General features: G+C 43.3%; 1 protein-coding gene across 4 annotated transcripts in view; it reads left to right on the top strand.

Moving 5' to 3' along the window:
• Positions 1-26,827, top strand: part of SLC39A11 (solute carrier family 39 member 11) — a 265,410-nt gene that overhangs the window by 216,514 nt on the left and 22,069 nt on the right. For all 4 annotated transcript variants that reach the window (XM_088661434.1, XM_035104080.3, XM_035104081.3 and 1 more), the window contains one exon: positions 2,072-2,141. In XM_088661434.1, coding sequence (XP_088517560.1) covers positions 2,072-2,141 — 70 coding nt within the window. The remainder of the gene's footprint in view (positions 1-2,071; positions 2,142-26,827) is intronic.

The raw sequence follows: 26,827 nt of genomic DNA, 5'->3' as shown, positions 1-26,827 counted from the left end.
CTCTGTAAACCAAGAAAACCCTTAATAAAAATTAATTTTAAAAAAGAATTGTATAATCAATTGAAAGTTGGAAAGGACCCCAAAGGTCATCTAGTTCTCTGCAGTACAGGAATCCTTTGCCCAATGTGGGACTCAAACCCACAACCCTGAGATTAAGAGTCTCATGCTCTACCAACTGAGCTATCTAGTACCCCCAAAAAGGAAAGTTATTTGGCCCAGTGAAAAGAATTGCCTTGCACAGTATTTCCTGCTCCATGGGATCAGTGTCCTTGCTAAGACTATCTTGTATTGAGTGATGTTTCACTGAAAGAGCAGTCCTTGTGCCTAAATATTTTGTGCTTATTTGCTAGTGTGGAAGCTGATAAAATTGAGTCATTAGAGTAAAGGCAGCAACTGATTGCACTCTCAGAAGGTTAATTATAGAAGTGTAACCACGCTGTTAGCAAAAACATGTCTTGACATTGTAAAAGCCAACAGAATCTTCTAAGGTTCCACAACGCTCATTGCTTTTTGTCTTGTTCTCTGCTCTGCCCCCCACCCCCTTCTAAGTCTTTCATTCTCAGGCCTCGGTCCAGTTCAAGTTAGCTGCATTTAAGTCGCATAGAAACCGGTAGAATGAGTATAGTTGCAATTAAATGTAGAATAACCTGATTTAAATATGTCTAACTTCCTGTGGATTGTGGTGTTGTTTCTTTGCAATAGTTCAAGGGAAGAGCCAGTGATTTTAAGATTGCCATGCCATTTTCTTTTAAGCAAAACAAAGGGATGTTGATATATTTAGATATTTAATCAAACGACAGCATCACATCATTGGAATTCCAGGGAGTGCTGGTCTTCTAAGCCAACAGACATTAGTTGCATTCTGTGGAACGGTTATGCTTTTGTATAGGAGAGGTCCCTTATCAACTAACTAGTGGAAAGTGTACAGTGCTGCTTGGGAATTCTAAGAAACCAAAACAATTCAGTGCAGTTTTGAAATAGTGGTTATCAATTTGTGGTCATTGCATTTTATCTGGGGGGGGGGGACACAGGGGTACACATACCCCTAAACATTTTGTGAATCTTAGTTTGGGCTCATTGAGGGGCAGTATTTCAATATGAGTAGGAAAACAAGAGTACCCCTAAACATTTTTTAAGAAAAAAAGCACTGGTTTTGGTATTTTATGCATTGTGGCTTGCAGTTATTTTTATAGATCATAGCTTAGTAATTATTTATTGTGATTGTTAAGAGTAAATTTCTGTTTAATTATTTGCTGATGTTTTGAGAGTTAATTTTATTGTTTACTATGATAGTCTGAAAGATTGTTGACTATTTATTTGATACAAGTCATTCCATTTTAAAGTCATGGTTTATTACAATTTTTTGTATAGGATCAGATTATTATATAAGGTGTGTGTTTTTTGTATATTTTGTTGCTGTAAACTGCCTTGTGTATAGTAATATAGAAATGCAGTATACAAATGAAAAGTGAAATGAAAATCAGTGACTTTTTACAGGTTCAATCTGCCATCTTGATTCAAAATTGTGTCCAACTGTATCCATACATGGGCAAAAACCTGTTCCTTCATATCAGGAAGCACCATGCAAATCTGTTTACAATATCTTAATGCAGGCATCCCCAAACTTCAGCCCTCCAGATGTTTTGGACTACAATTCCCATCTTCCCCGACCACTGGTCCTGTTAGCTAGGGATCGTGGGAGTTGTAGGCCAAAACATCTGGAGAGCCACAGTTTGGGGATGCCTGTCTTAAGAGGTGTCGAAATGCATAGCAAACAGACAGAGGCCAACAACTTTCCAAAATATATAGGAGATGAGAGGCAATAAACAACAGTGAATGGATCTCGTGTTACTCAGTATCCTTCATTTTCCTAAACCCACAAGTTCAAAATCAAGCTCAGCAAGCCATAACCTTATACAGGACATATAAAGTATAAAAATGGGGAGGGGAGCCTTTTTCAGCTCAAGGACTGCATGGCCAAATCCTAAAGTGGGTGAGGGTGAATTAAGCAGAATGTCCATCTATAAGACAAGCCACCTGTTGGTGTTACCATGTTCTTTCTCTGTTTCAGAGGGCTTGGCTGTTGGCGTTGGGTTCGGCGCTGTTGGAAAGTCAGCATCTGCAACCTTTGAAAGTGCCAGGTAAGTTCGCTATGCCTAAGTGACATCTTCCTTGTGGTGTTTTGAAGAGCTTGGACTGATGCTTCCTCAAATCCCTTGGGGAAGAAAATGCAGGAGGCAGTAGTGTTTTTCCAGCTGCTCTCCAAGAAACACTGACCCCAAACGTCACTCTGCAAGTTGCAACGAACAGCTCTCAAGTTGTGGCCTGCCTCAAGTCCTCTTGGGGATCAGTAACTGCTTAAGGAACAAGAAACAGAAAATAGGAATAAATAGACAGTTATCTCAAAGGAGGGATGTAGAAAGTGTGGGCCCCCCTCCATAGGATTTTCCATAAGTAGCAAGAGTATATTCAGTGTCTCTGTTTTCAGATCGTAGAGTCTTTCTTACAGCTCAACTACAGTCAATTCGAGACATTTTTGTTGTAGTCAGTGTGGGGTTGTGAGGGTAAGAAAAGTGGGGGGAAAGAGAGAGGAGAAAATAGAGAAGGGGAAGGGGGTGGGTGAGACTGTAAACCAGGCATGCCCAAAATCCTTTTTAGGGGCCAGTTTAATCCAGCCTCTGTGGCAGTTTATTTCCCGGGGTAAAATCCTAAAAAAAAATATCTCAACAACCTCAACAACTTAAATCCTAAAAATAGCTCAACAACTTTGGGGGTAAAATCATAAAAAGGTCAACAACTTCAGTCTTAAAAAAAGGTCAACAACTTGCCCTTTGGTCCTCACGGCCCTTCACTTCATGAAATCTGGCCCTCTTTAAAAAAATGTTTGGACACCACTGCTGTAAAATTTCCTTCTTTACAGAGTATATGAGTGGTGCTTTTTCGTCGCATGGATAGGTGTCTTATTTTTGCTGGCGGAGCAAGAGACCAGGGCATTATAGGTTGCTGTTAATTGGTTGCAGTGAGTTTTGATTGTGTGAAAGGGGAGTGTCGCTGGGTTGTTCGCCATATTGATTTGTAGTCAGGGGATAGATCATTGTCTTGTTGGCCTGTATATGTGACAAAGGGGAGCCACGCAGGAGTGAAGGTGTCTTGCTGTGTTTGTCCCCATGATATTTTCAATTTGTTGGATGTTTTTTTCTAACAGAGTGGTTTCCCATACAGTTTGGTACCAGGGGTCTATGGATCCTCCTGATAGGGACCTGTGCTTTTTAGCTTGTTCATAAATGGTTTAGGTCAGTATCTCCCAACCTTGGGTCTCCAGCTGTTTTCAAACTACAATTTCCACCATCCCTGACCACTGGTCTTGGTAGCTAGGGATGATGGGAGTTTTAGTCCGTAAACAGCTGGGGACCCAAGGTTGGGTAACTGGTTTAGGGTTAGCATTGACTGGTGAGGTTTGCTGGTTATACCAAATTGTTCAATGTGATTTTAACATAAAGGGAATGCAAGGGTATTCAAAATGATAGCTGCAATCAAGGTGAGCTGTGACAGTAAAAAGGCAAATGTGATTCAGTTTAAGCAAGTGCCAAGTGCAAAATAATAACAATCCTAATTTCACATAATCACAAATATCATAACACTGTTATGTGATGCTATGAATATATGAATATTGTGTGCAGTTCTGTTGACATCTCCTCAGAAAGGATGTTGTAGAGCAGGAAAAGATAAGCCCTTAGCATCCCCAGGAAGCAGAATTCTTATGGCTGGGAGTCTCTTGTCTGTGTCTGCTGGGTATAACGGTCTTTTGGTAATAAGCATATCTTGAAATGCACTTTCTTTCTCGCACAATGCTGGGCTTTAAGCAATCAACAAAAGGAAAACAACAGAGCATAGTCGTGTATGCCAGGTGTTGTCAAGGTAATATTGCTTCAGCCTTGCTTATGTCTAACCTTAAAAACGATCTACACTCTAATTTGCCTATTGAAATGAGTGAAGTCTCAGAAATCTGTACTGCTGTCATCTTAAGACCAATTGCTGAACATGGTGCATATAAATAAAGAGTTTGCCCAAACAATTCACGTTGAACGTCATAGCTCCTGAGATGGATATTTTTTTTAGTTATGGGTTGACCTGTGTTCTCACTTCCAATGTATTTTGTCCTCTGCAAAACTGACTCCAGGGACAAGATGTCTTGGAACTGGGTGTGAAAGATGTTAGAGCTGTGTGATGCTGGCACAGGATGTTGTGTTGATTGATGAGATGAGCATGTGAGATGTTACAGTTTCAGATAAGGGGGGTAGGGTTATAGAGGACAGTATTGGTAGAGCTAGTGCCTGTGGGTTTTTTGATTTCTTCTAACATAGATAGTGGCTTGTCAGCAGCAATTTTCATCATCCTTGTTCTTTTGCATAACTTCTCACAGTTGTTAAGTTATTAACGTGTGTGTGTGTGTGTGTGTGTGTGTGTGTGTGTGTGTGTGTGTGTGTAGGCACTAAAAACTTACTGTTACTAACATGTTCTTTCAGCTCCAGAAATATGTTACCCATTGAAAGCCTTTGGGTACACAGTGTAATGCAGCATTTAGCAAGTGAATCTTGACTAGGGAGCAGATATTTACCCAATGCTTCTAGGTAAGAAAAATATTGCTCTGAGGTAAAAATAAAAAGGTAGCATTGCATCTCTTGGGCCATATATACATGAAAATTGAGTTGGAACTTCTAGGAGGACATCCTGGTTTACCTGTCAGTGGCCCGCAAGGGCACTCTAAAGGAGATTTGCTGTTACACTTTGAGAATCCAGGCTTTGTGTTACCACTTTTTTTACAATTGGTCTTCACAACCTTTTCTCTCTCTTTCTCTCACCATCTTTTGGAGCCATGGAGACAGGTTGTTTTCTCCTCAGGAGAACTTTAAAAACGGCAAACAAGAATCTCTCCAGCTTTAAATAATTACTTTAGGCAAGGTAGACTTCAAAGGAGCCATTACATCGAAAGCCGTTCCGCACTTTCGTTCCTGCTTCATTGCTCGTTTTGCTGCCATCAAGGCTGTGAGATTGTTCTGGTGATATTTAGAATGAAAAATTGACATGACTTTTACTATCTGTTCTTAATTGGCATCTGTTATCCCGAGGCACAAACATTTCCTTCGCTGTTCATATCTGCTGATTAGGTTAATTTGTGAATGAGCAAGAGAGCAAAATGTGGGGACGTAATTTGTTCCTTGTTGATTAATTTGTTTCAGAAATGTAAATGCAGCCTCTTCTATCATCTGAAGTAGCTCATAAAAAGTCATAGCAACAAGCCCACTAAATTTCCAGTCCAACTGCAAGAGGTAAATTCACAAAACAATGCGTTGCAAACAGCAGGCTCACATTCAGCTCCTCAGTTTTGCTCATAAAGTGTCTCTATGAATAAGCCTTACACTTTTTCTGGAAACTAGGCAAAGAGGGACATAACCAGACTTCCTCTGGGAAGTCATACCAAAGCCTTGAGGACACTAAGTAAAAGCTCTGACTCTTTCCAGGTATTCTAGCTTTCAGGCGTCAAACACTTAATCTCACATATTCAAACTTGCAAACATATTGAGAAAGAGATTTGCTCACTGGGAAATGAGAAATAGCTTTGGAATCTCCATGTTTCTGGGGTGTTAGGTAACCTTTTGGTTGTTTTTAGGGCTCTTGTGCCCTTAACAGCTACACAACGACCCAAAAAACCAGCACCTGAAGGGAACTTTTTTCACACATTCTTCTCCTGCCAAGAACGTACTCACCTGCCAAGCGGAACTCCAGGAAGCGGTTTGTGAATGACGCATAAGACCCCATTAATCAGCACTGGGCAAATCCAGCTTCTGTTGCCAATCAAAACTGGGCATCCCTGAGCTCAGTTTAGGGGTGAGAGATCATGCATGTGGGCTCTGTGCTAAAATTCAATATTTCAGTGTGCCTTTTTTGGTGCAGTAGTCCTGCTTCAGGTGACAGGCAGGCAGAGCAGGGGACAGTACCAGAATCGCAGTCTGACATCCAAACACAGGGGCAGCATAAGAAGCAAGGTCTAAAGCAGTCATAGGCGAACTCTGGCCCTCCAGATGTTTGGGACTACAGTTCCCATCATCCCTGACCACTGGTCCTGTTAGCTAGGGATGATGGGAATTGTAGTCCGAAACATCTGGAGGGCCGGAGTTTGCCTATGCCTGGTGTAAAGGCAGTCTAAACCTAGGGGGCTTCAGTGACTGGGCAGGAGTGCACAGATCAGGAAATTGCTGCCAAGAGGTTATTCCAACTCTCTGTGCCTGGAACATACTTGATATACTTCCTTATGAGAATCATATTTCTCCTGAGGAGTCATTGTTTCTCTGGTGAGCAGTTTGGTAGCCAACTGAAACTGCGCCTTAAAGCAGGCATGGCCAAACTTGGCCCTCCAGCTGTTTGGGACTACAGTTCCCATCATCCCTGACCACTGGCCCTGTTAGCTAGGGATGGTGTGAGTTGTAATCCCAAAACAGCTGGAGGGCCAGGTTTGGCCATGCCTGCCTTAAAGCATCTGGGGGGGGGGGGAGAGAACAGAAATAAATGACGAATGATACCTTCGCTGGAACTAACACACAGCACCGACATAGTCTGCCAAAGCGCCAAAAAACCCCAGCACAGAACGGGTGAAAAAATGAACGCTGTTACACCCAATCATCGTCTGCCAAAGAGCCAGAAAAAAACAGCACAGAAAGGGTTAAAAAACCTTTAACCTCTCTGGCTACCGGCAGCAGCAGCAACAAAAACAAAAAAGGATCCGGGTTTTAACAAGCTGTAGCTCTGAGACAAGCTGTAGGGTGAGGAGGAGTGGGAGAACAAATGGGGGGGGGCCGAGGCTCTGTGTGTCACATCTGACACGCGTGTCGTAGGTTTGCCACCACTGTCTTAGCCTAACCTACCTCACAGGGCTATTCTGGGGATTAAATGAGCAGGATGAGAGCCATACTGTATATGTTGCAGGGGGTGGGGGGCGTTATCAATGCAATGGATGCATGCATGAATGAATGAATGTGCAGCATTTATTTGCAACATTTCTTCACAGCTAAAAGCCTGCCATTATAACAATTTTATTAACAGATCTTATCAGTTCCTTGCCTAACATTAGTAGAAGGATCAAGGATTAGCCTTAATTTCAAAGAGGTTTTGTCACTTGGGGGTTGGCTTAAATGGGGGTGTGGGGGGGGGGGATGCTGTCAGACTGTTATTAATACACGGTGTGAGTAGGGCTTTTCTGCCAAGAGATATAATATGATAATGACCTCAAGCAGCTCATGGCTTCATTCCTGGCTGGCTTCATGAGCGCAGTCAAGAGCAGGTCCAACTGATGGCAAGCATTGAAGTGCATTATCTGTAGGGCTGGTACTTGTTCATTTTAAAGCCAAATTGGGGAGGTGGAGTAAAATACATATCAATCTTCTTCTTCTTTTTCTCTTCTCCAGCTGCATTTGCATTTGAATACAAGAAAAGCACTCGCCCCTCCACCGCCTAAGCTGCGCTTAAACTCCCCCCCCCTCCTAGTGTGATACTTTATCTTAATCTAACATTCATTGGTTCTGCAATGAGTTGAGATAGGGAGACTGGAAGAACCTGGTCTTCTAATAAAAAAAAACAATTTAAGGGGAGCTTAGTTAATAAATACTTACCCTGGAAAGCTTTAATAGCTGCTGGAGTCTGGTTTCTGGAAGCATTATTCAAAAGAGGAGCCTGCAAGGTGCATTTATGGCAATGATCCGAAAAGCAGAAAAAATGGGTTTCTCTGCGACAGCAGCATATAATGCTGGAAATGGAGGGGGAGCCCTAATTGATTGTCTGTGCAAAGTGCTGAACAGTCTGTAGGATATTCATCCCCTGTTATCAACCCTTTTTTGTATTAAATTTTTTTATTGAAAAGGGTTTCAGTTGTAAAGAAATAAAGTGATGCAAAGAAAAGGAGAAAAAGAAAAGAAAAAGGCACAAAAACGTGTATGTAGGAAGAAACAATATATGAATATGTACAATATACGAAAAATACCCTAAACCAGGCATAGGCAAACTCCAGATATTTTGGGACTACAATTCCCATCATCCCTGACCACTGGTCCTGTTAGCTAGGGATCATGGGAGTTGTAGGCCAAAAACATCTGGAGGGCCGCCTATGCCTGCCCTAAACCATACATCCCTTATATAAATTTGATATTATATCTCTCCAGATGGTGCTGGACTTCATCTCCCTTTAGCCGCAGTTTGCATAGCCAGTGGTCAGGCATGCTGGGAGTTGCAGTCCAGCAACACAGGTTCCCCACAAGTACTTTGGGAGCATCAGGGCTGGAAGACATTGCTGTTCTGGTCAGCATACACTCCCCTTTCCTTTGCAGGTTCTGCTGTCACTACCATTTCCTGCTAGTCAGCTTCCTTATGCAGTGAGATCAAGGAAGGAGTTGTTGTTGTTTAGTCATTCAGTCGTGTCTGACTCTTTGTGACCCCATGGAGCAGAGCACGCCAGGCATTCCTGTCTTCCACTGCCTCCCGCAGTTTGGTCAGACTCATGTTGGTGGCTTTGAGAACACTATCCAACCATCTCATCCTCTGTAGTCTCCTTCTCCTTGTGCCCTCCATCTTTCCCAACATCAGGGTCTTTTCCAGGGAGTCTTCTCTTCTCATGAGGTGGCCAAAGTATTGCAGCCTCAGCTTCACGATCTGTCCTTCCAGTGAGCACTCAGGGCTGATTTCCTTTAGGTTGGATAGGTTTGATCTTCTTGCAGTCCATGGGACTCTCAAGGGTCTCCTCCAGCACCATAATTTAAAAGTATCAATTCTTCGGCGATCAGCCTTCTTTATGGTCCAGCTCCCACTTCCATACATCACTACTGGGAAAACCATAGCTTTAACTATACGGACCTTTGTTGGCAAGGTGATGTCTCTGCTTTTTAAGATGCTGTCTAGGTTTGTCATTGCTTTTCTCCCAAGGAAGGAGTAGACCTCAGTATTCATTCATTCATTCATTCATTCATTCATTCATTACATGGCATCAGAACAAGAGAAAAGGCTAGGGGGAAACGGCAGAGTTCTTTAAGGTTTCCTGAAGAGAAGTGCAAAATGCAAATCGGTCATTGCACAAAAGAGTGAATGGCAAGTGTTCAGCATATTCCTCTTCTCACCCCCTAGTTTCTCAGGGCAAGTCCAGTTCTCTTGTCCATTTCATTTTATTTCATTATAGTTGTGTCCCTCGCTTGTCCCAGTGTGAATCTTTACACGTTTCCTATATGTATACACCTCCTCTGCTTAGAATTGCAGACTCATGTGGATAGCACAGTTGGTTAGTGTGTGGTGTTGATAATGCCAAGGTTGCAGGTTCGATCCCCATTTGGGACAGCTGTGTATTCCTGCATTGCATAAGATTATATGGTCTTAATGTTGCTTGTCTGAAGGGGCAAGGCACTGTATCTTTCTCTTGCCCAGTCCTAGCCATGTGGATGTGGGTAACTGGGAACAGATGCCTACACAACTTCCCTTCCCCAGGCCCAGAACCATGCACAACCAGAGTTCTGGGATTCAGGGTTGCTTGTGACACATAAGAATCTATGTGCAAAGGCTTCTCCACACTAACAAAAAGAGGTGAGGGCCCATAGCCCCTTCTGCATGCTTTGCCTCTTCAACATAACAAATTATGTTGAATATGTGAAATCGTACCCATATGCACCTCAGCAGTTCTGAGTGTTGGCTGGAGGGGAGTGGGAATGAACTTGAAAACAGAATTAACAACCGTTAGAATGAGAGAAAGAGAGAAACCATCTTGGCTGTGAGTCTTGGAAGACCTGCACTCTTTCTTGGAGGCCATTTTCCACTTGGCCTGGGTGGGCGGGGCCCTGACTGACTCCAGCTATAATAGCTGAGGCTGCTGAACAGGCCTTTGGGCTGGGGTGTTGTTTGATGTTTTTTATTTGGGTGGGTGGGGTTGTTATGGCTTTCTTTTTATCTTGTATTTTGTATCTTGCTGCGATTTATGTGGAAAATGTTCTGTTTGGTTCTGCATTTTTAATGTTTTATTTATTGTTTATGACTGCCTTTGTTACATTGCAGTTACACATTTTTTTCATGTTGAGCATGGTTTGAACTGGAAAGGCAGCATACAAATAAAATTATGTATGTATGCATGCATGTATGTATGGCTCAGTTAGTCCTAGAAATAGTTGTACCTGCATGTGGTTATAACAAAAGCCAAGCATTCACATTTAAGTGCATTTTTTACTTGTTTGTGGGAGGTGATATGTGTTGCATCATGTTGCCTTCTAGTGGCAAATAGCATGCCGAACTGCCTATTTGTACTCTTGCTTTAGATGTAGAGGAGAGGTAAAACCAAGGGAGTTAAGTATTCCCATCACCTCACCTAGGAAGTATCCTTTGAAGTCTAGGAATGATGGAGCTGCCCCCTTGTGGTTTACTTTAAGGAAACAGTAATTCTATCTAGTTTTGTTCCTGCTCTGTTTTAGCAAGATTGCCTCTTGCTGCTTGGTTGTGTGGTCAAGCAGGAGGAAGCTGGAGTGCAAAACTCTCCAGGTTCATTCTTCCATACAGGCATGAAGGACACCTGTCTTACTATTATTTTCTTGTTACAGGTAGGTAGCCGTGCCTCCCACTATACATAAGGGTCTGGTGACTTCTGTTTCAGTATATCTGAAGAAGTGTGCATGCACACAAAAGCTCATACCAATGACAAACTTAGTTGGTCTCTAAGGTGCTACTGGAAGGAATTTTTCTATTTTATTATTATTTTCTTCAAATTCTGAAAAGGCTGCTAGACAAGAAGCTGCAGCTTCACCTAGACAGTAGGGAAACGCCAACCAGTTTAAATTGTTAAGAGAGAAGGAGAGTGGAGCAGGAGGGAGAGAAGCACTAAATATTAGGGGTGGGGAAACGGAATCAGAGAGTTATCTGAGCTCACGCTTTTGACGCATGCGCTCTCTTTCATTCTAGCTCAGAGAATTGACAGGATTCACAAGGTCAGAACTCCTAGATCCCATGTCCCAGTGGTCTGATGTGGCTTTAGAATCTTATAATTTCTCTTTCTGTTTTCAAATGCTGCATTTCCTTTATGCTATAGTCTTGGTAGATCAAGAAGTGGTATTCCAGTAACTTCATCAGGGGGAATTGTGGGGCAGGGAGGTTCAGAGACTCCTTTGCCTCCAATTTAAAGTTGTTTTGCTTTGCTTTGTTTTGCTTTGCTTTGCTTTGCTTTGCTTTGCTTTGCTTTGCTCTTGCTTTGCTTTGCTTTGCTTTGCTTACAGGGTGCCTGAGACTCCCATCACTCATCATCTTAATTTGTCCAGAGGCACCCATACGTGGAAATCAGTGCATACAAGTTTCTGTCACGGGCCTGTGCTCCAAATCCTTTAAGTACCTCACAGTGCCCTGGACTCTGACCTCACCAATTTATTTGTAGTGGTTGCTTGGATGTAATTCCTTTACCACCTGGGTAGCTTGTGTCTGAAGGCACTTCCTGCGCAGGAGAGGAAATCAGAAGTATTAGTTAGGGATGAACATCCCAGCAGCTGTTACTGTGGGCAACTGACAGCTGAAAACAGCACAGCAGCCTCTGATCTTTTATGCCTCTGTGTGAAAGCACGGCAGCACTGTATATTTGTCACTCAAGGGTAGTTGGCAGCACGATGAGGCAAAAATATCTGAAAGCATCTTATGCATAATGGAACTTTTTGCTGCCTAGGTAACGCTTTGTGAGTAATGCTGCCTGCTTGCCACCTCAGGTTTCATTGTTGTGATTTGTATATAACATTGATCCATCTGAATAAAGAAACACCAATAAATAATCACTGACTTCTGGCTGGGATCATCCGGGCATCTGGGGCAGTCAAGATATTTAATTCCCAGAGGTTTAGGTGTGTTGGTCTTTAGCAGAAGAAAGAACAAAGAGCCTCGTGGCTCCTTAAATACTAACAAGTTTAGTACGAGCTTTGGCCTCGCTGTCCAAATCAGAGTATTTTGGGGGGGTGGGGTGGGGACCCTTTGAAGACCTCGAAGAGCAATTCCTTGCTCACAGTTTTGCCTTATCCAATTGTTGAAGAGCGTGAATCTGTTCTGTAAACCGTGAGGTTGCCTTTGAAACTGGAAGACTTCAAATGTAGTGCTTGAAACCCAAAGAGTACAAATAGTGTACTCGTACTTGTCTTCTAATTCACAGAGATCATGAATGAACCAGCTGCAAAGCTATGCAGAGGTAAAATGCACTTCTTGAATACTAAAAGCTGAGGTTTTCATAGAGTAGCACTTTGGGGAGTGTCTGTGTATTTCCTATCCTGCTCTGGAGTCACACATTCTGATTTCCGATCAGTCCTTGTCTCGTTCATTTGCTTTGAGAAAAACTCTGTTCTGTCATTCTTACCTATCCAGGGCACCGCTAGGTGTTTGAGGTTCTTTGTTCCCCTGTTCCCCACTCTGCTGCTGGGCTCCAACAGTGGTTTCACTAGGGTTGCCAGACTCAATAGAGGACAGGACTTCTGTGCCTTCAATTGCCCTGCTCTCTTTTCAGTCTGGAAACCTTAAAGAGAAACCAGCAGCCCCTTTGCTTGGAAATTAAACAAAGGGTCTGCTGGTTTCTCTTTAAGGTTTCCAGACTCAAAAGAGAGCAGGGCAATTAAAGGCACAGAAGTCCTGCCCACTATTGAGTCTGGCAACCCTAGGTTTCACACCTCTCAGTTTTTGCCAGATGTTACTGATGGGTACAGGGACCCAGGTGGCGCTGTGGGTTAATCCACAGAGTCTAGGGCTTGCTGATCAGAAGGTCGGCGGTTCGAATCCCTGCAACGGGGTGAGCTCCCGTTGCTTGGTCCCAGCTCCTGCCCACCTAGCAGTTCGAAAGCACATCAAAGTGCAAGTAGATAAATAGGGACCGCTCCGGCGGGAAGGTAAACGGCGTTTCTGTGTGCTGTTCTGGTTCGCCAGAAGCAGCTTTGTCATGCTGGCCGCATGACCCGGAAGCTGTCTGCGGACAAACGCCGGCTCCCTCGGCCTATAGAGCGAGATGAGCGCCGCAACCCCAGAGTCGGACACGACTGGACCTGATGGTCAGGGGCCCCTTTACCTTTACTGATGGGTACAGTGAGGGAGCTTCTTGCTAGCTCACCTGCCTTTGTTTTATTTCCCCCCCTCTGCGGAAGAAGAAAGCTGCTTGCGGCTTATGTTGACATTAGCATTTCTGCAGCTGGTTCCGTTAGCACAGGGCACTTTGGAGCAGCTTTGTGAGCAGTGCTGTAAAGGATTCTGGTCCACTAGCTATTTAATTTTGCAGTTCAATGTCCACAGCCAACTGGAGAAGGGCAGATTCAGCTAGTGAAAGACAGGTGCTGATCCTGAGAGACTGAGCTGCCTAGGAGTAGTAGCAAAAGCAAGCTGTTAACTAATAGGAAGCCAGGAAGAACCCAGCTGGATCAAACCAAAGACCTATAGTATCTAGACTAGCATTCTGTTCTAGCAGGGACCAACTCCCACGGGGAGCCCAGAGACAAGACATGAGCCCGGTTACTTTCTTCTACCTATGTTTCCGAGTGGCTGAAGTTCAGCAGCTGGCATTCAGCCTTCCTCTGATCCTGGATGTAATATTCAGGGTCCCAAAGAACACTCCTGCCAGAGTTCTCAGCTCACCTGTGGTATTTTCAGTGTGTTCTTTTAAGACCCGCTCATAAAAAGGTTACAAGGACCAACTCTGTTTTAGAGCTTGTGGGAGTTTGGTCCTGCTTGGAGTGTTGTTTCCCTATAAAGGTTTTGGTGTTTGACACTTTTATCTGCAATTCCTTTACTGGAACAATTAAAAAAAGAGTAGCAAGCTTTAGATCTTCATCTGGCAAGAGGTTACACAAAGCACCGAGTGAGAGGCGAGAAAGTATAAAAATTAGTCCTGCCTTGTAGCCACCAGGTCAGTTTGTAGACTCGGTCCTGAGATGGAAATTACAGGCTGAAAAGTACAGAAACCTCTATTTTGGTAGTTCCTTTTTAAGTGTTTTCTTGTCCTTGCTCTTTGTGTCGGATCTTGCCCGATGAAAATCGTTGAAGTAGCAAACTTTTCACATTTTAGGGACATGGGAGTTTGTCCCAAGAAATGTATTGCTGAATTGTGGATTTTGCAGCCCCCCCCCCCCTTTATGGACCAAAAAGGCTGCTTTTGACATCTTGTATTTCTTTGATGTTTCTTTGCTGCCACCAAGTGTTCTCATTTTTCCACTGCGTTATTTCTGTGTTGAATTTCTCCTTCGCTGTTCCCAGACTAGCTTGATCATTCCTTGTCCTGCTAAGAGGATCACATGCCATTTCATTAGATAATTTTATTCAAAGCTGCTCTTCCTATGCTTGCAAATAGGGTTTTGATTTGTTCTCTTACTTCTTAGTTCCCTATTATAAAGGAAGACGAATAAATAACATTAGGGATAGGAGGTGGTGTCAAAGTCTCTCTAGAAATATTCCAGAGTAAATGAATTGATCTGTTGGACCCCTCTGCTGTACAGTATATCAGGAAATTTGATCCAGATTCTGAGTAGCAAACCAACATTATCAGTAGGAAAGAAATTCGGTCAATGACAAGCATCAACTCAGAATGGATGAGTGATTAGCAGGCAGGGGCCGTTCTTGCTGCCACAAAGCCCCTAACGTGTTACAGTGTTGAATTGTACAAAGTTGTATGAAACTGAAAGGCGGTGCTCATGTTCTCATTGTCCTGGGGTGTGTGTGTGTGCTCATAGGAACTGGAAAGAATGGTTGTGTGGTGCCCAAAATATCTGGTCCTCTCTTCTCTTGTCCACTCTTCAGGCGCTGGCATTCTGCTTCACGTGCGAAGTCGGGAGTGTGCAATCACAAATGCAGGAAATAAACTGCACTCGCACCAAGCAGCTGCCCCTGAATGGCCCAATTGAGCACTTTTAACCTGTGGAATGCAGGCAGCGTTCTCTCCAGATGTGAACAGAGGAATGAGTCGGCCACTGGCTGCCTTCCAGAAAGGAAGGTAAAGAGAAGGGCAAGCCATGTCTGTAAATGAGCTGATTTACCCTTCTCGAAATGCCTCTGCCTCGTGGGACTGATTAAAAGGAACCATATGATGGCGGAGCGCTTTACATCAAACCCTAGCTTGAATTCCTGAATTCTACAACAGCCCACACGGAGGAAGTGGAAGGGCTGCTTTGATAGGGAGCCCCCCTCATACACACACACACCTTACCCTGCAGATTGGCAGTAAAAACTCAAGACGTACAATCGGCACTGGGTCGAGCGAGAGAGCTTGGGTAGAGCTGTAAAACGCAGGTGCAGGAGAAGCTAACTTCCCTACAGAGAAAAAGCCTTTGTTGCGGGGGAAAGGGAGCCTCATGGAAAGCAAAAGCTGGAGGCACACACACATTTTAACTGTTTCCCCAGCTTTCTTAAATTTCTTAAGGCGCCTTTGTTGTAAAAAGGGTGAGGGGCTCAGCAGACAAAAATGCATAAAAGTTTAAAATAAAAAGAAAGCAACAGCAATAGCCATCATATTCTAAAACCACACTACCCTCTGCCCAAGAGGGCATCTTCAGAAATTAGCATGATGCCAGCCTTCTGAAATCTGCCAGTCGCATCCCATGATATATCTGTGAGTCATCTTAAACTGGTGCTAAAAGGACTGTGATGTTGGCCTCACTGGGAGGAGATGTGGGTGGGGTCCGGGGGGGTGTTAGGGATTGTCATTTTAGGGAATTAATTTTTGCACATTTCTTCGGTGAGGGGTCTTAAGAATATGTTGTTGGGTGTGAGGAATTCAAAACTGCTATTTTTGTGATTGGGCAACATTTAGCTTGGTAAGTATACGTTTAATAAAGAAGCACATAAACTGCTTTCGGTCAACCAGACATTTTTAAGTTTTTAATATTCTGTTGGAAGCCGCTCAGAGTTGCTGGGGCAACCCAGTCAGATGGGCAGCATATAGATAATAAGCTCAAAAGCATGCCAGTGCAAGTAGATAAATAGGTAACACTGTAGTGGGAAGTTAAGCAGTGTTTCCATGCGCTTGGTTTCCGTCATGATGTTCTGTTGTGCCAGAAGCTGTTTAGTCATGCTGGCCACATGACCCAGAAAGTTGTCTGTGGACAAACGCTGGCTCCCTCGGCCTGAAAGTGAGATGAGCACCGCACGCCATAATCGCCTTTGAGTGGACTTAACCATCCAGGGGTCCCTTATCTTTGTTGTTGTTGTTGTTGTTGTTGTTGTTGTTGTTGTTGTTGTTGTTGTTGTTATACCTAGGTCCTAAGTACTAAGCGACACGGGTGGCGCTGTGGGTTAAACCACAGAGCTTAGGGCTTGCTGATCAGAAGGTCGGCGGTTCGAATCCCCGTGACAGGGTGAGCTCCCATTGTTCGGTCCCTGCTCCTGCCAACCTAGCAGTTCGATAGCACCTCAAAGTGCAAGTAGATAAATAGGTACTGCTCCAGCGGGAAGGTAAAGGGCATTTCCATGTGCTGCTCTGGTTTGCCAGAAGCAGCTAAGTCATGCTGGCCACATGACCCAGAAGCTGCACGCTGGCTCCCTTGGCCAGTAAAGCGAGATGAGCGCCGCAACCCCACAGTCAGGGGTCCCTTTACCTTTACCTTTAAGTACTTATGAGGGCTCATAAAGACATGGAGGCTTTTTGGACAAGTGTTCTCTCCACTTCAAGGCAGTTTTTCAATCACCCTCTTAGATTGGAACAGGGGTCAGACATGTTACATGGAATACGTTCTTTGGTGGAACATGCATTTCTTCTGACAAGTTTTTGGAATAGAACCAAAGCCATAGCAAAATGTTGGAGTGGAGCCACAAAGGTAGAGAAGGTTACTGGGAAGAAGTTGGATGCTAACAGTTTTGATGATGGATAGCCTGCTAAAAACCAATATCCAGCTCTTAGGTTTGGATTCTGCTTGCATCCTTCCAGGATCTTGCACTTCATCATAAAATACCAGGTGCTGACCATTATCAGGGATCAGACAGGTGATGGACTCATCAATTAGCATAACTTCTGCAATGCATTATATAGAAACAGAATAATTCACACAACTTTACTGTTGCCATGGTTTTGGAAAGTTTTATTAAAGCTGCTGTTTCCCCTCTTTTTTGGGTGTGTGTGTGTGAGCGTGTGTGTGTGTGTGTCATATGTGGGTAAGTGAAAGCAAAGCTTTAATTTCCTGAAAACAAAGTTTTGTGCTGTGCTTCCAGCACCAGCACCACGAACGTAAACTTGTGTTATAATAATATAGGTATGTATTTCTCTCATTAATAAAACTTAGTCACAGTGCAGCAGAATAAAGCGCTCTGTCATTATTTAAATGGGCCTTTCAAACTACTGTATCTAGCAAAAAAAACTGAGTCCATTCCTAACCCAAACCCCCATGGCAGTTGTGTGGCTATTAAACTGCATTAAGAAAGAACTCTTTGTCATAGTGCAGGACTAAATCCAGTCACAAGTGACCCTTTTTGCCAGAAAGCGCGCGCGCACACACACACACACGCACACACACACACACACACACACACAATTTCAATCAGAGCAGAGCAATTCTTGCACTTGTGGTAAAAGGCAGGACTTTAAAAGAATAAAAGAATATGAATTCTGTGGAATAGATCGTTCTTAGTTTAATTCCAACCCAACCCAAGGGCCCTCACTTAGCCATATAGACTGGGCATTAACCCAGCCACCCTACCCTTTCCTCACTTTCCTTGTTTTATGACCTCATGCCTTCCTATTCTCTTGGCAGTCTTGGATTTTACTTTCCCTTTTTAACATTTCCTCACAGCTGAGGAAAGATGGCTTACCAATCCAAGTGCCATAATTTAACAAGCAGGTTGGAAAAGAAAAGAAATGATGGATGTGCTGAGCTTTGCCATTTTCTGTTTCCAGTCGATTTGCAAGCGAGATACTTGACAGGGAGGGTGAGGGGGAAACATAATGGGGAGGCTTATTGGGAAGAGCTTCGTATGCTTGGAACCTGCCTGATAATCACATGGGGGAAGAGGTGTGTGGGTGTTAGGAAACCCCTAGATCAAATTAGATAGATCATCCTTGAGGGAACTTGCACCTACTTCTTTAAGAAGAGGATACCACAGCAAAATCCCAAAGAAAGCCTCAGTGGTATTTATGTACTGTATGTGACTAGAGTGGCAAGTATTCTCTTCGCTCAGAAATGGAAGGAGGAGAGAAGACCCTCAAAGGAAGAATTTTTGGTGGAAATCTTGGAATACACATTGATGGCAAAATTGATGGCACCGATAAATATACAAATTTAGAATCTTTTAAATGAGACTGCAAACCATTTCTAGTGTATATAAAATATTAAGAAATATGCTAGGATGAAATTAGATAAGAGAGGACCTTAAAATGCAGACATGTTTAAGAAGGTGTGTTCAACCTAGGAGAGGCCATGTCGGTGCAAATGGGAACTTGGCAATAAGGTCATTCTCTCTTGCATTATGAGTTTTGAAGGGATACTTTCTGAGGCATTCCACAGGCATCATAGGAGTGGCTGGCAAGCATATTGGCACTAAATCTTCTAACACAGCACAGAATTGTGAGGGTAGAAAATTGAATCCTAGAATGCTCTATATACTGACAAAAAGTTCAGAAACAGGGTTCTCCCCTGTTTAAGATAAAGATGTAGTAAGTAAGTAAACTTTAATACGGTCAAAGACCAGCAAAAAGATAAAGATGTAAACATATGCATACCTATCACACAGGGGTTTCCCTTCAGATAACTGCAATGCATCCAATAGAAGGAGATCATTTAACTTGATACATCGATCAGAAGTTTGGTTCATTCCAACATTGTCTCATAGCCACTTCATGCACGATCCATCTTAATACAAATCACTGGTGTTTTTTGTTTTGTTTTTTTGAGATTTTGGAATTCTGGTATGTGCATGGCATGCAATAAGAACTTCCCCATTCTTTGCCATAGAGAGGAGCACTTTGTGTGAATCCCAACCAAGGACATCTCTGACAATTCCATTCATTTGCTTGTTTTTTACATGTGTATTCCTCCTTTTTTCTCCAGGGATTTCTCCTTTTTGGGTAACGGCTTCTCTCAAGAATAGCTTCCTTTCCCTTACTTTGAGACTTTCCTCTGTTCTGGCTGTGTCCCCCCCCCCCACACTTTTTTTTTTAAGTAAACCAAAAGCATAGCAGACCATTATCCATATTTATCTTATCAGGATAATGCTGAGCAAGGCTCTCTTTGAACAAGAGATTTATAGTCCTTTGCAGCCATTATGGCCTGTTTTCTCCCCTCTCCCCTCCTCAGCAACGAGGTTTTAAAAATAAACCTTCAGAGGAGGAGAGGGAATTTGAATGAACGCATTGTTACTGTACACGATGCTATAATGGGGCCTTTTATAGCTACATCTGTTGGTAAATTGTCTAGGTCCAGGTCTTTAGAGGTTGCATAACTTTGGCCGGCCAAAGCATTTCTCCTGTTTTGCCACTGGCAGACAATCGTGCACATTCTTGGGGATGGAAGAATATATTGTTTCATTTCCCTTCGCTCTCCCTTAGCTCTTAATGTTGCTGCTTCAGTCTTCAGAATCCATAAATTTAGGAGAAAGCAAGGAGTTTTAAATGTAACTAGAGGTTATAAGAGATTTTTTTAAAAAAAAAACCCAGAGAACCTTTTGACCCCCGCCAGGGTACATCAGCAGTGGAGCTAACTGGTCTCTTATTCCTGTAAAAGTTTGAATTACTACTCATCATTAAGGTTGCAGATCTGATGGTTACTTACCATTCGAGAGACTAGCACTCTTATCCTGCTTTAACAGTCATGGCTTCCCCCTAAGACTTCTGATTACTGTGTGTGGACATACAGTTTAAAAGACCACAGTTAGCCAAATGCCTGAGAGAAGAGAAATGTTTTCGCTTGGCGCCTAAAGATATGTAATGAAGCCTCCAGGTGACCCTTCTGGGGGAGAGCATTCCACAAGTGGGGAGCCACCGCAGAAAAGGCCTGTTATTGTCCTCCGCACCTCTTGTGGAGGAGGCACACGAAAAAGGGCATCTGATTATGATTCCAGGGTCCGGGTTGGTTCATATGAGTCCTTGCGGTATTGCGGTCTTGAGCCATTTAAGGCTTTAGAGGTCAAAACCAGCACTTTGAATTGGGCAGCTAATGCAGTCCGGCCAGGATTGTCATCTTGTGCCATTGAGCAGCCTGGCCATGGAAATATAAACCAGCTGAAGTTTCCAAACCATCTTCAGAGGCAGCCGCAAAGTGTTGCAGTAATCTGACCTTGATTGAGAGATTATTTTATTTCTATACCACTTAATATATTTTTAAAAAATATCTCTAAGCAGTGTACAAAACACTGAAGAGCAACAACAGGCAACTTAAACAAAATATTACAAAAATACACAGTTAGATATAAAAAATGTTACATTAATAGCAAGTCAGTAACTTGGTATTCATGTAACATTTTTATAAATGTAACTAATTTATGTATATTGTAACTTGGTACTAATGTAACATTTTTATATCCAACTGTCTTTTTGTAGCATTTTTTCCCTTCATTACAAGGGGGTTGGACTAGATGACACTTGGGTTCCCTTCCAACTCTAAAATTCTATGATTCCGTGGTATTAGAGTGCTTTAAATATATGGTGTGGGTGTGACCTGAATGCTAACAACTAACCTGTTCGTTGCATAAGACACCTCCTATACCAAAGAACTGGGTGGCTGTAGAAAATTGTCCTAAGTGCACCATGGCCTTGAAGGTTGTCTATCGATGGTGTTTTCCACCGGCTGTCATTCCACCCACCCCAAAGTTGCTTTGCTAGAGTTTTTTTTTTCCTTTTTCTTTGACAAGCAGAAGAGTCGGCTGCTTTAAAATGAATGTTGAGCCATGCATTGACCATCTCCAGTAACTAAGAGAGCAGGTTTTAGCAATGTTCAAATTAGCATTGTTTGGGGGAACACACTAATACAGAAACTGTAGTGGCTTTTTCCTCTGCTCCTTCCCTACTGCAATTGGTTGTTGACCTATCCTGTCCCCCTATAAACTGTCCTTTCCTGGCTCCTCTGTATGTGTGAAAAAACACAAAACACCTGCATTGCACAGCTCACAGGCTTCTGTCCCCGCTCCTCTCCCTCCATGTGTCCCCAGACTGCCTTCTAAGAAAATGACCATCTGATTTGCAATGTTGTGGCAGTAGCAGAAATACCACCAGGCTGCATAAAGGCTTGGTGTCCAGTTGCTCCATAATGCTCTCAACAGAGCAAAATCCAATAGCTAAATCTAGACATATTCAGGTGGAAAGCTGCGGCATTAGAGATCACTGTCTTTGTCCCACAGGCATTTATGTTTCCCAGTGAACAGAGCCAAAACAAATGAGCTGGGTCAAATCTGGCAAATTTGTGTAGAAAGGAGTTGTAAATTCTTCTGTAAGGATGATTAATCACTCCCTAAAAGGGGGAGGGGGGCCGCCTGTCTGCTACATAATTTGGACTCTTAAAAAAAGAAAAGGCAGAATAGCATGTTTAAGCTTTCTGAAAGCTTCCCTCAGATGTGTTGCCCAAAGAGATGTACAGGGTGCAGTAATATTTCTGAGCTTCTGTGTTTCTTGGATTTCTTTGTGGCTTAGCTAAAGCTTCCTGGCTGTTCTGTGATTAAGAAAAGCCACTTCTAACTTTTGCTAAGGCTCCTGCAGAATTTAAAGAAGGAAGATGCTGCTAAGAAGAAATCTAAGGAAGGCCCAGGGGAATAGTTTGGGGACAAGTGCACTGAACGCTTTTGTACGGTCAGACATACCAAGAACTACCCAAAAAGTGTGCACTATATCATTTCAGACAGCATCTTAAAAAGCAGAGACATCACCTTGCCGACAAAGGTTCGTATAGTTAAAGCTATGGTTTTCCCGGTAGTGATGTATGGAAGTGAGAGCTGGACCATCAAGAAGGCTGATCGCCGAAGAATTGAGGCTTTTGAATTATGGTGCTGGAGGAGACTCTTGAGAGTCCCATGGACTGCAAGAAGATCAAACCTCTCCATTCTGAAGGAAATCAGCCCTGAGTGCTCACTGGAAGGCAGATCGTGAAGCTGAGGCTCCAATACTTTGGCCACCTCATGAGAAGAGAAGACTCCCTGGAAAAGACCCTGATGTTGGGAAAGATTGAGGATATAAGGAGAAGGGGACGACAGAGGACGAGATGGTTGGACAGTGTCCTCGAAGCTACGAACATGAGTTTGACCAAACTGCGGGAGGCAGTGGAAGACAGGAGTGCCTGGCGTGCTCTGGTCCATGGGGTCACGAAGAGTCGGACACGACTAAACGACTAAACAACAACAATATCATTTCAGACCCTGTATAGGAGTGCCCACATTCAATGAGCGTATAATCTGGGCAAAGGGTTTGGCTGCACACCATGCAGAACCAGCCTGTGGCAAGCAAAGAGGCAGGACATCTGCTCCTTTGGTTGGCTCCTTTTACAATGGTGGTTCCAAATTTTGAATTGTGGAAGTTCCTCCTCCAGCTTCTTGCTGCCTTTTGAGCAACTTATCTTCGTTGTTTGCTGTGCTTTCAAGAACACTATACTATGATGTTTCCTACACCTGCATGTTATACCAGCTTGTACCAAGAAATATGGAGAAGGCAGGATTAATACAGTCATTGCAAAAGTTAACAGGAGCAGCAGCAGCAGCAGCAGCAACAGCAACAACAGCAACAACAACAACAATTTTATTATTTATACCCCTTCCATCTGGGTAGGTTTCCCCAGTCCCTCTGGGCAGCTTACAACATATCTAAAAACATAATAAAAACATCAATCCTTAAAAACTTCCCTAAACAAGGCTGCCTTCAGATGTCTTCTGAAAGTCAGATAGTTGTTTATTTCCTTGATATCTGACATAAGTTGTTTGCCCACCCACACCTATCTATCATAATGAAATTAAAAGAAGAATATATATTTTTTGGTCAAGCTTTCATTCCTGATTGGCTGGAGGGAATTCTTCTTTGCCACAGGTGGGAAGGTGAGTGGCTGTTTGCAAGCCATAATTATTCTGTCCACTGCGGTGGACGAAAAGAAAAGGCTGACTGATTTCTGTTAGTTCAGCTGACTATACCACTGATTTGTTTTGTCTTAAAGGTATTCATTCATATGGCCAACAGCTTAACAGAAATTAAAATATTATTTCAGATGGAGGACTGCATTTTGCAGATTTCTTCTTTCTTCCTTTCTAAGCTATTTTAATCTACTCCTTTGGAAGAGGGTAATGTTGTAGGAATTGAAGTTCAACCAGCTTTATAATGCTTTCTTTTAAAAAAGAGAGTATTACTTAAGTGATGTTGGGATTGACTTTAGGCAGTAAATCAGACCCCTTTTAGTAAGTTAAACTTTTTTAAAAAAAAATTGAAAAAGTGGGGAGTTTTGCTAAAAAAAGGTGGGCGGATGTTCTACAAATATTTAAAAGACTTACTGGAGTCCACATTAGCTTAAGAGGGTTAAGAAAGATAAGTCGATTATTATCTTCAAGGCGTCTTGTTTGGTTTTGCATTTGAATTTTGAATCCCTGTGGGTATGTATTGGTGAATTTGTTTTTAAATTTTAAATCAATTAACAATCTGCATCTAAGTTGGCACATGTTTCTTCCGAGCACAGTTATGCTTCAGGGTGATGCAGTTCTGAGCTAACTAAATATTATCTTATTTATCTTTATAGTTCAAGGCATATTCCTTGCAAAAGAGATTAATGTATTGCCCTGGGTGGCATGTTAGCACTTAAAACTGGGAACTGCGATCCGGTTGTGCCATGAATTTTACTAAGTCAATGTTTAAGTTACAACTGAATCCCTAGAGCATCTTTCTGTGGAAATTTATAGGTGGAATTTCAGTGCAGTATTGAAGTCATGAGTGCAACCACCATATCATCCCCCCCCCCCGCTCGATTCCTTTGCTGAAGATGCAGAGGTGTTCTGTGTTAAGCCTTGACATAGAGCACAAAATCCTAGGCTTTTCCCAGATTCTGGGTATTTCTCCCAGATCCTGAAACAAGTACAGTTGTACCTTGGCTCCTGAACGCCGCACACCCGGAAGTGAGTGTCCGTTTCCAATCAGAAGCCGCGCTTTGGTTTCCTAATGTTTTGGAAGTCGAACAGACTTCCGGAACTGATTCCATTTGACTTCCAAGGTACAACTGTAGTAGTCAAGATGGGAGGGGGGCAGAGTTGTAAGACTTCCCTCCTGTCACTGGTGTCGCTGTGGCTTATCTGCTTGGGGGCAGGGCAGGGTGACAAGGGGGGGCACGCTCTGTGTAGTTGATACAGTGGTACCTCGGGTTGCGGACCCAGTCCGTTCTGGGGTGCCGTTTGCACCCTGAAAAGTCCGCAACCCGAGCAGCGATAGAGCGCATGCACGAAAGCGTGATAGAGCGATTCTGCGCATGTGCAAAGTATGCAGGACGCTTCTGCGTGTGCACGTGCGGCGGAACCCGGAAGTAAACACTTCTGGGTCCGCCGCGTTCGCAACCTGGAAAAACTCAACCCGCAGCGGACTGTTTGTAATGGACAAGGCTACAAACATAGATTCATAGCATTTCAGAGAATCATTCTAGATGGGCAAGAGACCTGAAAGTTTTCCTTTCAGACCACCCAGTTTTAATGCACATGTGTGCTTTTTTCCCCCTATTGAAAAAATAATAATGTTTTAATAACCTTTATAACAAGGCTTTAAAGCTCTCTCCAACTCTAGAATTTCCCGGGATCAATGCTGCCGCGTCGTTAAATTCTACTTTGCGTGCAGCTTTGCCAGTGTTAACGTGCAATTTTTTAAATTTCTCCTCCCAGAAATAAAGCTTTGGTGGGCATTTCTATGGAGGGTGTGCTGTTTTAACATGAAGCTAGCGGGATCTCAAAGGAAGGGCCCTCTTAAATCATTTCCAAAAATAGTACAAGCTAAACATTTGACCCCATTTTGTCTGCTTGGCCTAGCTATATTAAATATCTTTTTTTTAAAAAAAAACCATACCAGGAAGGGCAGAAGGGCTTTCAACCAAAACCCAGATTATTTGTGTTTGGGGCAACAGAAGAAATAGCTTTAATAATATGTTTCCCTGTTCTCTGAAATCATGGACACTCTGGGGGTTGCTGCTTGTGGTACTTTTTTTTGTACCAAAGTCCAGTTCATGGGTGGCCAACATGTGGCAAGTGATGCAGACAATGGAGGTTTGTGGTACTGGAATTCCTGTTTGTCTGCATAGGATGCATTTCCTGCTCTGCATGCTTGCTTGCCCTATCACAGGCATCCCCAAACTGCGGCCCTCCAGATGTTTTGGCCTACAACTCCCATGTTCCCTAGCGAACAGGGCCAATGGTCAGGGATGGTGGGAATTGTAGTCCAAAACATCTGGAGGGCCGAAGTTTGGAGATGCCTACCCTATCATCATTCTGTGCTATGTTACTGCCTCTTCCCTTGCTTTTTATTATTATTTATTAAACTTGTAAACGGCCCTATACCCGCAGGTCTCAGGGCAGTTCACAACATAAAATCACAATATCATACTGTAAGGGGGAGAGAGTACAGAGTACCTCCCCCTGTCATCAAGAGCAGCCCCTCCCTGAGCAGCGAAGGAAGCACAGGCTCGGGGGAGGCTAGTCAGGACACGGAGAGAGAGTGCCAGGGCTCAGGCAGGAGGAAAGACCCCAGACTCCACAGGTGGGAAGAGAGAGAAGGGGAAGAGGGGGAGAGGGAAAACATGGAACGCAGACCCTTTCCTCCGGTTCCGGAATTACGAAAGAGAAGAAAGGGGAGGAGATTCAGTGTCCCGCGACTTTTATGTTGGGGGCGTTCGCGCCGGGGGGCACTTCCGGATTCTGCATCGGAGTAAGAAGATATGTTCTGCACCTAGCTCACTGTACATAGAGGCACCAATAACCACGTTGCGAAAAAAGCAACATGAGGAGCGTCGTTACTCTAGAGTAGTCGCAAGAATCCCCTGACACATGCCCTCCAATGAAAAGAGGGCTGTCCTATCCCATAATAATAATATTTATACCCCTCTCATCTGACTGGGTTGCCCCAGCCACTCTGGGCGGCTTCCAATATATATAAAAACATAATAAAAAATTAAACATTACAAAACTTCCCTATACGGGGCTGCCTTCAGATGTCTTCTAAAAGTTGTATAGTTACTTATTTCCTTGGCTTGGGGGTTGGGGGGTCACATATCTCCATACCCTCCCAACATTTTCACAATGAAAATAGGGATATCCTACTATACCCTCCCAACATTTCTCTGATGAAATAGGGACGTCCTGAGGAAAAGCGGGACATTCCAGGATCAAATTGGAAACTGGGGCGGCTTCTGTAAATCCGGGAACAGTCCCTGGAAAGCAGGGACACTTTGAGCGTCTGTAATGTAAAAACACCACATACATAATAAAAACAAAAACAATGACAACCCACCCCAACAATCCCTCCAGTAACACACCAGCCAAAGACCTGGTTAAAGAGGCCCTTTTTCAGTATGCCCTGAATCTTAAGAGAGGGAGCCCAAACATTTCTCTTCAGAAACCCTTAAAATATCTTCCATGTGCATTTGGATACTACGAAAATGGGCTGTTGGAAAGCTCAGTTGGATTTCACATTCCTTGATTAATAATAATAGTAATAATAATAATAATAATAATAATAATAATAATAATAATAATTTGTTCAATGGGACCCAGGTGGCGCTGTGGTTAAACCACTGAGCCTAGGGCTTGCTGATCAGAAGGTCGGCGGTTCGAATCCCTGTGACGGGGTGAGCTCCCATTGCTTGGTCCCAGCTCCTGCCAACCTAGCAGTTCG

The sequence above is a fragment of the Zootoca vivipara genome, chromosome 2, assembly GCF_965207765.1.
Source record: "Zootoca vivipara chromosome 2, rZooViv2.hap1.1, whole genome shotgun sequence".
Lineage (NCBI taxonomy): Eukaryota > Metazoa > Chordata > Lepidosauria > Squamata > Lacertidae > Zootoca > Zootoca vivipara.
Note: the sequence above shows the minus strand (reverse complement) of the source record. Positions and strands in the feature narration are given on the sequence as shown.